Source organism: Dromaius novaehollandiae, chromosome 28 (assembly GCF_036370855.1).
Source record: "Dromaius novaehollandiae isolate bDroNov1 chromosome 28, bDroNov1.hap1, whole genome shotgun sequence".
In the NCBI taxonomy this organism is placed as follows: Eukaryota; Metazoa; Chordata; class Aves; order Casuariiformes; family Dromaiidae; genus Dromaius; species Dromaius novaehollandiae.
Window position 1 is genome coordinate 3,749,893 of NC_088125.1, and position 12,158 is coordinate 3,762,050.

Below are 12,158 nucleotides of genomic sequence, written 5' to 3' on the forward strand. Positions count from 1 at the left end.
GAGGGGGAGGCATCTCAGGTGGTAGTGGTGGGTCCATCTGTGGAGGGGGAAGTAGCTCTGGAGGAGGAGGCGGCGGTTATGGGTCTGCAAGTGGTGGTTATGGGTCTGAAGGGGGAGGCATCTCCGGTGGCAGTGGTGGGTCCATCTGTGGAGGGGGAAGTAGCTCTGGAGGAGGAGGTGGTTATGGGTCTGGAAGTGGCAGGCGCAGTCCTATCAGTGGGGGTGTGAGCTCTGGCAGTAGCTCCAGCTCTGGAAGGAGAGGGTCCATCTCTGGCAGTGGTGGGTCCAGCATTGGAGGAGGAGGCAGCGGTTATGGGTCTGGAAGTGGTGGTTATGGGTCTGGAGGGGGAGGCATCTCCGGTGGCAGTGGTGGGTCCATCTGTGGAGGGGGAAGCAGCTCTGGAGGAGGAGGCAGTTATGGGTCTGGAAGTGGTGGTTATGGGTCTGGAGGGGGAGGCATCTCAGGTGGCAGTGGTGGGTCCATCTGTGGTGGGGGAAGCAGCTCTGGAGGAGGAGGCGGCGGTTATGGGTCTGGAAGTGGTGGTTATGGGTCTGGAGGGGGAGGCATCTCAGGTGGCAGTGGAGGATCCATCTGTGGAGGGGGAAGCAGCTCTGGAGGAGGAGGCTATGGGTCTGGAAGTGGCAGGCGCAGTCCTATCAGTGGAGGTGTGAGCTCTGGCAGTAGCTCCAGCTCTGGAAGGAGAGGGTCCATCTCTGGCTGTGGCGGGTCCAGCACTGGAGGAGGAGGCGGCAGTTATGGGTCTGGAAGTGGTGGTTATGGGTCTGGAGGGGGAGGCATCTCCGGTTGCAGTGGAGGATCCATCTGTGGAGGGGGAAGCAGCTCTGGAGGAGGAGGCTATGGGTCTGGAAGTGGCAGGCGCAGTCCTATCAGTGGGGGTGTGAGCTCTGGCAGTAGCTCCAGCTCTGGAAGGAGAGGGTCCATCTCTGGCAGTGGTGGGTCCAGCATTGGGGGAGGAGGCGGCAGTTATGGGTCTGGAAGTGGTGGTTTTGGGTCTGGAGGGGGAGGCATCTCAGGTGGCAGTGGTGGGTCCATCTGTGGAGGGGGAAGTAGCTCTGGAGGAGGAGGAGGCAGTTATGGGTCTGGAAGTGGTGGCTATGGGTCTGGAGGGGGAGGCATCTCAGGTGGCAGTGGTGGGTCCATCTGTGGAGGGGGAAGCAGCTCTGGAGGAGGAGGCAGTTATGGGTCTGGAAGTGGTGGTTATGGGTCTGGAGAGGGAGGCATCTCCGGTGGCAGTGGTGGGTCCATCTGTGGAGGGGGAAGTAGCTCTGGAGGAGGAGGCAGTTATGGGTCTGGAAGTGGTGGTTATGGGTCTGGAGGGGGAGGCATCTCAGGTGGCAGTGGAGGATCCATCTGTGGAGGGGGAAGCAGCTCTGGAGGAGGAGGCAGTTATGGGTCTGGAAGTGGTGGTTATGGGTCTGGAGGGGGAGGCATCTCAGGTGGCAGTGGAGGATCCATCTGTGGAGGGGGAAGCAGCTCTGGAGGAGGAGGCTATGGGTCTGGAAGTGGCAGGCGCAGTCCTATCAGTGGGGGTGTGAGCTCTGGCAGTAGCTCCAGCTCTGGAAGGAGAGGGTCCATCTCTGGCAGTGGTGGGTCCAGCATTGGAGGAGGAGGCAGCGGTTATGGGTCTGGAAGTGGTGGTTATGGGTCTGGAGGGGGAGGCATCTCAGGTGGTGAGGGATCCATCTCTGGCAGTGGAGGGTCAGTATCTGGAGGAGGAGGGTATGGGTCTGAAAGTGGTGGTTATGGTTCTGGAGGCGGGGGAAGCCCAGGCGGTGGGGGATCTCTCTGTGGCAGCTGTGGGTCCAGTGTTGGAGAGGGAAGATATGGTTCTGAAGGAATAGGAGGAAGCTCAGGTGTTGGAGGATCTATCTCCCCTGGTGGTAGCTCCAGCTCTGGAAGGAGAGGGTCATCCTCTGAAGGCACAGGAGGAAGTTCAAGCAGTGGGGTTTCTAGGTTTGGAGGGGGAGGGTTTGTGTCTGGACGTGGTGGTGATGGGTTTGGGGGAGGCAGAAGCTCAGCTGCTGGAACATCCATATGTGGAAGGGGAGGGTGCTGTTCTGGGGTGAGCTCTGGAGAGGAGCAGAATGCAGAGGAGGAGTAGCATGCTGTAGGTTTCAAATATCTGCCTCTGGAGATGATACTGGAGAAGGCACCCCTAAAGGCAGAGAGCTCTTCTAGAAAGGGGGTTACTGGTCTGGTGGGGTAAGTGGCCCAGGGACATATGGTTCATCTAGAGGTGCTTCCTAGAAATAATATTTGCATGCAAAGATCAACTGTCACTGGAATGGGAGCATGGAGTTCTTGTGGACGCAAGAGTGGCTTTCCTTCTCTTAACTGAGTCACTCCTAGTCTAGTTGGGTCATATATTGTCCCAAGCTCTGTTCTTTCTGCACTACCATCTCCTGAATTCTCCCACCAGTGTGCCATGGGCACAACTTCTTTTGGCCTATACTTTCTCTTGAAGATATTGTGACTGTAGCTGTTGTTTCTTTAGGCATTTTCTGAAATGCTCTGAGCATTTCAGCTCGCAGGCTATAGTTTGGACCTTTTTCTTTGTCAACTAAAAGCTTGAAAACCTGCCTATGGTGTGTGCGTACTGTTCTATGCAAGGGTGCAACTCTGAAACATGCATGAGATATTTGAAAGAACGCTCTGAAATACATAATCTAGTTTACGGAGAACTGATCCAGTCTCAGGAAACTTTTAATGGAAACATGGCAGATGATGTTTACAAATGAACATCTGTGGCTGGGGGACCATAGGCTTATCTGCTGTGGAAAAAAAAAAGGTTTCAGAGTACAAGTCCCATTGGCCTAAGCTAGCCAATTAACCAGGACACATGGCTACATCTCTCTTCCTCCATTCCCTCCTTGAAGTCACTCATTAAGTAATCGCGGCACAGTTCAAATCATCAATGTGAATTTTGCTAGCATTGCATTTTGCTGTTTAAGAAAGGAACAGAATGTCTATGAACAATATTGTCTCCTTATTTCTAGCCCAGTTCTTCTCCTAGGGTTCCAAAGCACAGCTGGATGGGTCCATCCCCACCCCCCGTCAGCCTTGTTTAACCAATATTTTATTCAATGGTCACTTCTATGCAGGAGAAGGTAGAAGTTTTCTAAATTTTGATGGGAGCTACTCTAAATTCAATGAGAAGTTCTAATGAAGAATAGAGAAACTGAGATTCCTCGGAAAGTTTGTTCAAGAAGCTCGGTGGAACTGTGTCATCTTAATTTAGCAACACTCCACTTAGATAACTGGAGTGTCACAATCCATGTCAGGAATATTTCATGTCCCTCTTTCCCAGTCAGAGGGAAGACAGAAGCTTCTAAATTGCTTTTCGGAGAAGTAAGACTGTGACGAATCCTGGGGGTGGCAGCCTGGGATGGGAGCCAGTGGGCAGCTCCTCGCTGGAGATGCTCAGCTTGGTGGGAAATCCATTACGGAGAGCCATTTGCACATGGCCATGGAACCATGAAAACAGAGAAGGTTCACAGGTAGCCACAAAAGGCTACATGAAACCTTTGGTCTGGAAGAAACGAGGGCTACCCTTCATGTGGGGAGTTCTAGATGCTATTTCAGGCAAAACTGAGTTGTTCTTGCTCTCATCAAGTGCAGAAAGCCCTATGCATGCTCTGACCCAATTAGCTGCTCTAGGGCTGTGTTCATGAAATCTGGAAATGATGTTAGCTAACCCTGGCTTTTCATCTGCCCTGGCTCACATCTCACAGGGTCAGTGTGTGGGCGGTGTGAGCCTACCTGTGCTTGCAAAATGCCATGCAGAGCCACCCTACAAGAGCTGAGATAGTTTATTCACCCTGTTAACGCTTGCTACGACGTAATGCACTGAAACAGTTCAGCTCTTCAGAATCCAAATGATAAGCTGCATCATCACAAAGACATTTACGTCTAAGACAGTAGATAAGGCTTCTCAATCAGGACAAAACTCTTCCCCGCTCCCCTCCCTCCCTCCAGCCACTGCCGAGAAAACTGGAAACTGTAGAAGGTAACTGATTTTTTTTTTTTTTTTTTTTTTTTTTTTTTTTTGGAAATGCACATTACTAAGTATTGCTGGGCTTTAGCTTCGCTATTAAACTAATTTTGTAGACAGGATGCCTAGAGCTTTGCAGCTATAATCAGGGCAATTAAAAGAAACAAAGAATTAATCTGATCAGTGTGGTCAGGCCTGTGGGTTCTTTACTGACCTGTTTTGTACAGGAGAAAGAAGGGAGGGAGGAAGGGAAAGTCAGTGGAGAGCAATCAGCACTCCTGGAGGCAATTCAACAGACCTCATTTGTGCAGCTACTTTAGTATGGGATGAATCACCTTCTGGGGACCAGGCAAACCATCTGTTTTGGTTGACTATAAGAGTAGCCTGGAAGACCAGCTTAGAAAAAAGATCGCTAACCCTGAAGTCCTTCCTGAAAGGGGCTTGATCAGCATTTCCACTAAGCTGCTCTAAGTACTGTTTACACCCTGGTAGTACATAGCCTTGAGCGCAGGGCTAATTTTGTGAAGGAATGGTTTGGAAGGATATATCAAAACCTGTTCTGCTTGTCAGCTAAGCTATAATGATATCTCCAGTTTCTGGGGATGAGTGTTCTGGCACCTCCTTCCATATAAAATTACCCCCGTTTAAGTAGGAGTGAAAAATCTAGCCCCAGCTTCCAAACATAAAAATACAGTATTTTTAAAAATGCTTAATAGCTGCTGTTTCCTTCCTTCAGCAGGTATGTGGTCCAGCTCCTGTTGATATCTGTAAGGAGCTTGTGCTCCTTATTCTGTCAGGAGCAAGACCAAGTTTTATTTCTTTGGATAATATGGATTTGAGCTGGAAAAAGGCTGGAAAGCAGCTCAAAGAGATGCAACGTTTATGTATAGAAGGATGTGCCCACTGCTAATTTCTCATTGTCTCAACAATAAGTTGCGTGTGTCAATTATATATTGCCCGTGCATTTTTTTAATGGGAGGTGCCACAAGATAAGACTGGCTAAGGCTGTGCCCAGAGACTTGATTTTTGCGGTTCAGGTGCAGAGCTGAAGTCATGAGAGGAGAAGACCATAAGTTGAGACCTTCAGATTAGTATCATCAATGTCTTGATGCAGGTAGCATCAGTGAGCACAATACTGTAAACGTGCTCATTGTGTAGCACTGAAACAAGGGGTCTATCACCCCCCTGTGCCAAGGCATGGCTTGAACCTCCAAGGGTACTGACATGAAGAGCAAGATTTCAGGTAGGAGGGAAGGAAAAGAAGGTAACAAAGATGATGACAGTAGGTCAGTTGTCATTAAAGCTGTTGGGAAGTCTGTATCTCAGTGTTGTCCTTCTGCCAGAAGATGCATTACAGGATGCACATGCATTTTATGAAATGTCCCAGGCTCATAGTCAACTTCAGGGCCCAAATCCACAGGAAACCTCAGCTTCTTCCAGGTGGACTGATGGCCTTATCATTCCCATACTGTCCTAGCTTCTAAATATTGGCCTCTACAGGTGTGAGCCACCTCTTGCTAACTGTATTCTGAGAGGTTCCTGAGTGTTGGACTAGGTGTGAACAGACATCGCACCACCAGGAACCTGAACAAGAACCCGTCAGGACGGGGATGCTCAAGATGCACTAGATGCCACCACCTAGTGGGGGAAAAACGTCGTGCCGCTGAGGTGGAGGGCTGGTCTTGGAGACACCTCTCCCATCCTCACTGATGGAGTTTGGGGCTTCAGCACTCCTCACCGTGCAAGGATACCTGGAATAAAAAGTTCCCTCCTCATTTGCCTTGACAAAAAGATTTGAAATTGGTTGTGGCGATGTTGTATGTGTCTCCTTCTATCTTTACTTCTGGACTGCTTTCCAAAATTCCTGGTGATTAAGGGGAAAAAAACTAATGAGCTATGATTACCCTGGGAGCTCTTCCCCCTTCTACTCTCCCTGTGCCCACATACCCATACACTGCCCGGCAGTTGTGAACAGCCCCAGGGTTGAATCAAGTGGCATCATCTGCCTTTGGGGACTCAGGGTCATCAGGGGACATCAGGACTCAGGGTCAGAGGTGAGGCTGAGCTGGATAAATAAACCCTCCTCTTGTGCTAGGGATGTGGAAAAACAAGTTCAGGAGTTTTGTTTATCAAAGCGTATCCATGGGAAGAAACCTTTTGAAACCAAGACCACTGACCTTGTAGGCTCTAAATGTGAAAGCACTGAGCTAACCCTTGCCCCCTTGAAAGGCACCAAACTCTCCTCGCACCGCTAAGTGTGGGGCCAGGCAGAGTCCTGTGAGATTCCCCCCTGCTCAAAAGCTGCAGGAGCCCTGTCGGCATCGTGAATCCCCATCTCCAGGGCCATTCAAGGGACAGGGGAGGCAGGGGGAGATGAAGGCGAGACAAACTGGAAAAGCAAAATGAGAACAGACTTGGAGGAGCCCCAGGTGAAGTGCCCCCCTCCTAGGCTCCAATCCTGCTCTTCCAGCTGGGATTGCCATGGACTCTGCTGGTATTTAAGCAGGCAAGTTAGGCACCCAGGGCTTCAATCATTCCTGCTCTTCCGAGTGTAGGTGTAATTGATAGTGCTGTCAAGAACCTGCAATTAAGCTAGTTGTCTTTCCAGCTCCTTCATACCATCAATTATCTCTCTTGCTGGGCTGTGGGTGAGATGTTCCCGTGCAGAATATTTGCAAATAATGAGGTACAAGAAAACCTCCAGCCACTCTTGGAGACAGAATACTAGCAGGGTTTCTGGTAAGCAGATTTGCTTTTCACCAAGCCTCTTGTGAAAGAGAGTGAAAAAAGTCCTTCAATGGTCCCATGGAGCAAAAAAGTCCCTGTAAAACTCAGGAAAGAAATGAGCAAGTGAGATACTACACTTCTCTTGGGAATCTGAAACCCTTAAATGTTTAATTGCCAAGAACACTGACCAAATTTTGAGCCAACTGAAAAGTTAATGAGAAGGATGGCATAAGAGCAGGGGAAAGCCGTTTCTTTCAAATCTGATATGAAACCCTTCACATTTCTGCTATGAAAGGGAGTCTGGAAAGGTGCCACGAGGACAGAGGTGCAATCTTGGCTCCACCTCGGAAGTATTGGGAGGTTCTTAGCAAATATATTAAGCTTATCAGCCTCTTCTTCCCCATCTGTCAAGCAAGCCTAATAAATCTTGCTGTCAGCTCAGCCTTGGCCTTCTGGAAGGCGTTCTGCAGCTCAGTATGTTTCTCCCGGGCACAGTCCCCACACTGCTCAGTATCACAAACTGATGTTTGCAGAGAGGACACCTGTCCGGGGAGAGACAAAAATCCTTATGTTCTCTGCCCTCTCTCTTTCCATATGCACCTTTAAAAGAGTAATTCTCTCTCCTTTTGAGAGTGACAAATTTGGAAGTATTGATGTCATTTTTAGGAAAGCCAAATGTTTCTAAAATCAAACCACTTCTGAAATATTACGGGAAGGCTGTGTGCATCTCTGTATCATGAGACTATGCTAAGCTTGTTTCAAGGCTACTAGTACTTTGTTCTAATTGGATCTAATAATTAAGGTTTTCCACTATTTCCCGTTATATGTATGTCTACAACCGAGGTGTGATGGTAAAACACAGCTTACCCCAGTTCAAAATCTACTGCAAATAGGGTCATCACAGGGAAAAACTCAGGAATGTGCTTGATTGCGTTTTTCCAGCATCGTTTTGGAAAACCTACAACTACCAGTTTAGGATTTCAAAACAGATCAAAGGGAGACATTTTATTGTATGTTTGAGTGGATTAAAAAAGAAGCCAACAAATTAGTAACATAAACCAACCACAAAGGACTCAAGTGTTTTGCGATTAAACTGATGAAAGCCAACTTGCAGAGCAAAGACATGAACCAGCTAGAGGCAAGTCGGACAGATATGGGTTTTACAGAAAGAGGAATCCAGAGGGAAGGTCTTTGCTGTCCAGAGCAATTATCTTGAGTCAGAACTGGAAGAGCTTTCTCTCTCCCCCCCCTCCACCAAATTCTCATGTGATAAGAAGTCATTTCCCAAAGAAACATGAGCAGCACAAAAGAAAACAGGTGCAAATCTTAATGATGAAAACCACAAAAAAGATTTGACAGGCATGTAGAAAAGAACAATTGGACAACCATATATATGCATTGGGGGAGGTTTAAGTATGTCATGAAGTTTATAATGTTTCCATCAAAAATGAACAATTCAGTCCCTTTTAATGCAAGAGAAGACTAAGTCAATGAAATGACAGAACTTGTACTGCTTTCTCATCTCCACCGCACCGCCCCCCCCCCCCCCCCCCCAGTTCAAGACCCTGATCTGATAAGTTAATTTAACAAGTGTTTTCCTTTAAACCTGTGACCAGCCTCTGTGAACATCAGTACTTCATAAATCAGCTGGGCATTTCATCAGAAATTCATCAGTACGTCACAAAGCTACACAAATCCAGTCAAACATGGGCTTGGGCACCAGCTGAATATGCTTCCCAGAAGGATCCTACCCAACTTCCATGGGCAATTCCTTCCCTCTCTATGGCTCAGGGAAACTTTTCTGCCCAAGAATATAACTCCAACAAGAAATGCTGAGAGGCAGTGTAGATTTACAGGGAAGCTGCCATAGCCTAGTACCAGCGGCAACATTTCAAGAGTAACTTTTTCCCCCTTCTCTAAATTCTTTGCTTTAACAGATAGTGTGATGCTATCCTATTCAAGGCCCTGGATTCCCATACTTCCCACATTTATTTCCACTGTGTAATTCTGTGGGAGGAAGACAGCATCACGAAAAAGATCAAAACAATCCTTTTGCTTTGTTGCAAGCCTCAAATTTACATGCACTAATCACTGCACAGAGATATGATATGCATGCATCAGGAACTGAGGAACTCTAGAGAGCATGTGATGTTGTGTACTCTCATTAAGACTTCAAATGTGCTAAAGAAATTTGGGACCCAAAGGGTGGGACTAATTTCACCTAACTTTAACCATCCAGAAGTTGGGCGCCTGGTCTAGCTGTCTGGTTGTCTAGACTGCCTCTGGTAGTCAATAAAGAGAGTAAGTACGTCCAGAGGTTGATTCCTCCCACCTGTCTTAGCTGCCTATTTTAGGATGTGATGAATCACCGTCTGGAGATGGCTATCTAACTCTTTCCATTAGCCATAGAGGCAGTCTCAAAGATGAAATTAGAATACACAGCTAGTTTGATGGCTGAAGTTGGGAAGGGAGGTGAATCCAGGCCCAGTGTTTGATGAATTTTATGAGGAATATCCTTTGAAAATCCCTGTCTCTGCTTCTACCATATAACAGATGTAGGCTAAAGAGAGAAAAAAGAGTACATTACCATATTGAATCTCTTTGGACAACCTTGGCTTTCGAATACAAGGGGATGAGGATGTGTTAATCAAATCTGATCTTTAACACCACATGAACGACATCATACACAAGCGTCTATATAGTCCATGAAATTGTGTGTGCAAAAAACACATATTGCCACCCAACCCTATAGCTGTTAAATGCTGTTCGCAGGGGTAGGTTATTGCTATTGTCCTATCTGAATGAAATGAGTTTTCTATGTCTGTGTCTAATTACATGGGTCTTTCTTTGAGACTATCGCATAAAATACACTTTTAACAGCTAGTTTAGATTCATCTCCAGAGGCAGTAAACAGATTAGTGAACTTCACATGTTCTCATAACAAATTCCATTTTCAGCAACACATTCAAGGAGAAGAATGCTGACAAAGGGAGAGATTGCAAGTGGACAGAAATGATTCATTAACCCCTCATCAAAATATTTTCCTTCATTTCTTCCTCAGTTCCCCCCCCCCCCAAAGATGAAAGATGATGAATCCCTTTTTTTTTGAGTGAAAAAGATGTAATTTTTTGCTTTAAAGTACTCTCCCATTTTCCATGTCCACTCTCAAAATAATAAATAATCCTGTTGGTTCCTGAGATCTCATGTACTAACATCTACTTAGAACAATGAAACACTCAATGTCCCTTGGAAAGACCTGAAAGACATTAAATGACCCTTCTTTATAGCTGCCTTCACACTGGGATTCACTAGCAACATCAAGAGTTTGGCAAACACAGAAATGTTACTCAACACTGGATAACTTACTGCAAAAATCTCTTACCATTCATGAAGCCAGTGGCTCTGGTGAGATGTTTTAGAACTGGGACTGCTGATGTGTAGTTGGTTCACAGCCTATTAATTGTAGACTATGATATGTTCCGAGAGTCTCCCACACAGCCTACATGTATGATGGGGTGCAAACAGGGAGCAATGGCTCACTAGCTTTCAGTCTGACTGATTCAGGACACTATTTTCCTATGTACAGCATGTATTACTTCTCACTGAGTGAAAGAGCTGAAACAATTGCCTTTTGTGCTGTTTCTTTGGAGTCAAACATGCATTTCACTTTTGATAATCTTTATGCAGAACTTAAAGGCTCTGGGAACTTATGACTATACAAGCTTTAGCTTGAAATCACTAATATTTGCCAAATGTATGTTTTAACTGATATTGCCAATTGTACTGGCAACCCAGTATGAACTGTGAGCCAAAAATATTAACAACAAAGGTGTAATCTGAAACATGTTGAATTATCCCACTTGTATAGGGCCAGAGCATCAGTTAACACAACTAATTTGTACCAACAGCCCCTCCAACTCACATATGTTGCAATTACATGTTCAATTAATAGCCTGGTGCAGCTCAGTGTGGTAATCATGTCCTATGGCCCGCTAAGTTTAGCATTATTTTTGTGATTTGCACTGCCTGATCCTCACTCTTGGAAAATGCTTTTGGAGGGGGTTAACAAGGATGAGTGACCACAGTTACCAGTTGTCTCCAGATACTGTCCGCTGTCACATAAAATGCATAATATGCAGCCTTCTCTGGGCATAGTTCCCCTTCAGTCAGGAAGGGCTGAGGGCATTTAGTTGAGTGTGCACTGTAATGGCTCCTTCTCTCATGAGCACTTTGCTCTCAGAGAGTCCTATTGTTTTGAATCTCCAGTTGTCAGTTTGGAGAACGCCCCCAGAAACGCTCGAGACAGCTGGCAGAGAGGTTCAGTGTCTCACCTCTTTGGAGAGAGCTTCATCTTACCAATGTGAGTCACCACCTCAGGTGCCCAGGCTAACCTACTCATTGAGACTTCCTCTATTGATGGAGAAAGATCACCACCTACAGAGAATGAATCACCCCAGTTCCCCTAGCCTCAGACCCAAAGGTGGTTGTGGCTCTCTTGAAGGTGCCTCGCCACTGACTGTCAAGGATGTGTTTGGCAAAGCTACCCAACTTTAGGTGTTGCTTGTTGAATGAGATGAATTTCACTAGCCTGAAATGTGCTACTGCTCCATTTTTGTTACCTCTAGCAATTACCAAATGATAAAGCAAGAAGTTCTCTGACATCCAGCAGGGTAGAAGCTCCAATATAGCAAGGGCCAAAATTTAAGTGCAACATAGGCACTTGAGGTTAAAAATCTGTAATATTATTCAAGTGACAACAGCAAGCTGAAATGTGCCTCAGTTTCTTGGTAGTAAGAGAAGGTCAATGTGAAATGTCGCATGGGAGTGTTTTGGGGGGAGAGGGAGCCTGTTTCGAGTCCTTGCCTGTGAATCCCGACCCGTAACTCAGTAAATTCACTGGTGTCTCAGGCACGCAAGTGGTCCATCTGCCACTGCACAGCTTCCACGGTGTTTTTCCACAGTTGTTTTTTTTCTTTTTTCTTTTTTTGGTTGTGTTTCCGCACCCAAAATGAGCCTGGTGAGAGAAAAAAGGAGAGATTGTGAAATTCCCCCACCCCACAAAGTGCAAGTCTGCAAAATGTGCCATCATACACAAAAAACCCATGAGACGCAAAACCCCAAGCAAGGCACTGCAAACAAATCACAAAGAGTTTCTTCAAAAAATGTTTGCTAAACTATAATTAGTGCAAGTTAGGAGAAAACTTCAAACCATAATAAATTCTAAGCCTACTTGCAAACAGAGCACTTTTAGATTCCTTTTTATTTCCTCAGTAGTTAGTATTTGTTGGGCTGTTTTGCATTTTGAGGTGCATTTATTGCTGCCAGGCAAACCAAACCCTTAAGCGCTTTAAATTAATGTCCTGATCCTATCAAGGCCAGCTTCCTAAATATATATAAGGGGTAGCATCAACCGTGTCA

The 12,158-nt window shown here is 46.3% G+C and overlaps 1 protein-coding gene and 1 long non-coding RNA gene across 9 annotated transcripts in view; one reads left to right on the plus strand and one right to left on the minus strand.

Annotated features, from left to right (window-relative positions):
* The window catches only part of LOC112991444 (keratin, type II cytoskeletal 4-like), a 39,440-nt gene that overhangs the window by 20,981 nt on the left and 6,301 nt on the right, over positions 1-12,158 (plus strand). For 5 of the 7 annotated variants that reach the window (XM_064498358.1, XM_064498355.1, XM_064498354.1 and 2 more), the window contains one exon: positions 178-2,601. The exons of 1 other annotated variant lie outside the window; for it this stretch is intronic. In XM_064498358.1, the coding sequence (XP_064354428.1) occupies positions 178-2,123 (1,946 nt within the window). In that variant the 3' untranslated portion in view covers positions 2,124-2,601. Of the gene's footprint in view, positions 1-177; positions 2,602-12,158 lie in introns of those variants that run through there. One more of the 7 variants, XM_064498357.1, reaches the window with a different exon arrangement.
* LOC112991453 (uncharacterized) overlaps positions 8,282-12,158 on the minus strand; it is a 62,377-nt gene continuing 58,500 nt past the window's right edge. For both annotated transcript variants that reach the window (XR_010385353.1, XR_010385352.1), the window contains one exon: positions 8,282-11,754. This is a non-coding gene — a long non-coding RNA (uncharacterized LOC112991453). The remainder of the gene's footprint in view (positions 11,755-12,158) is intronic.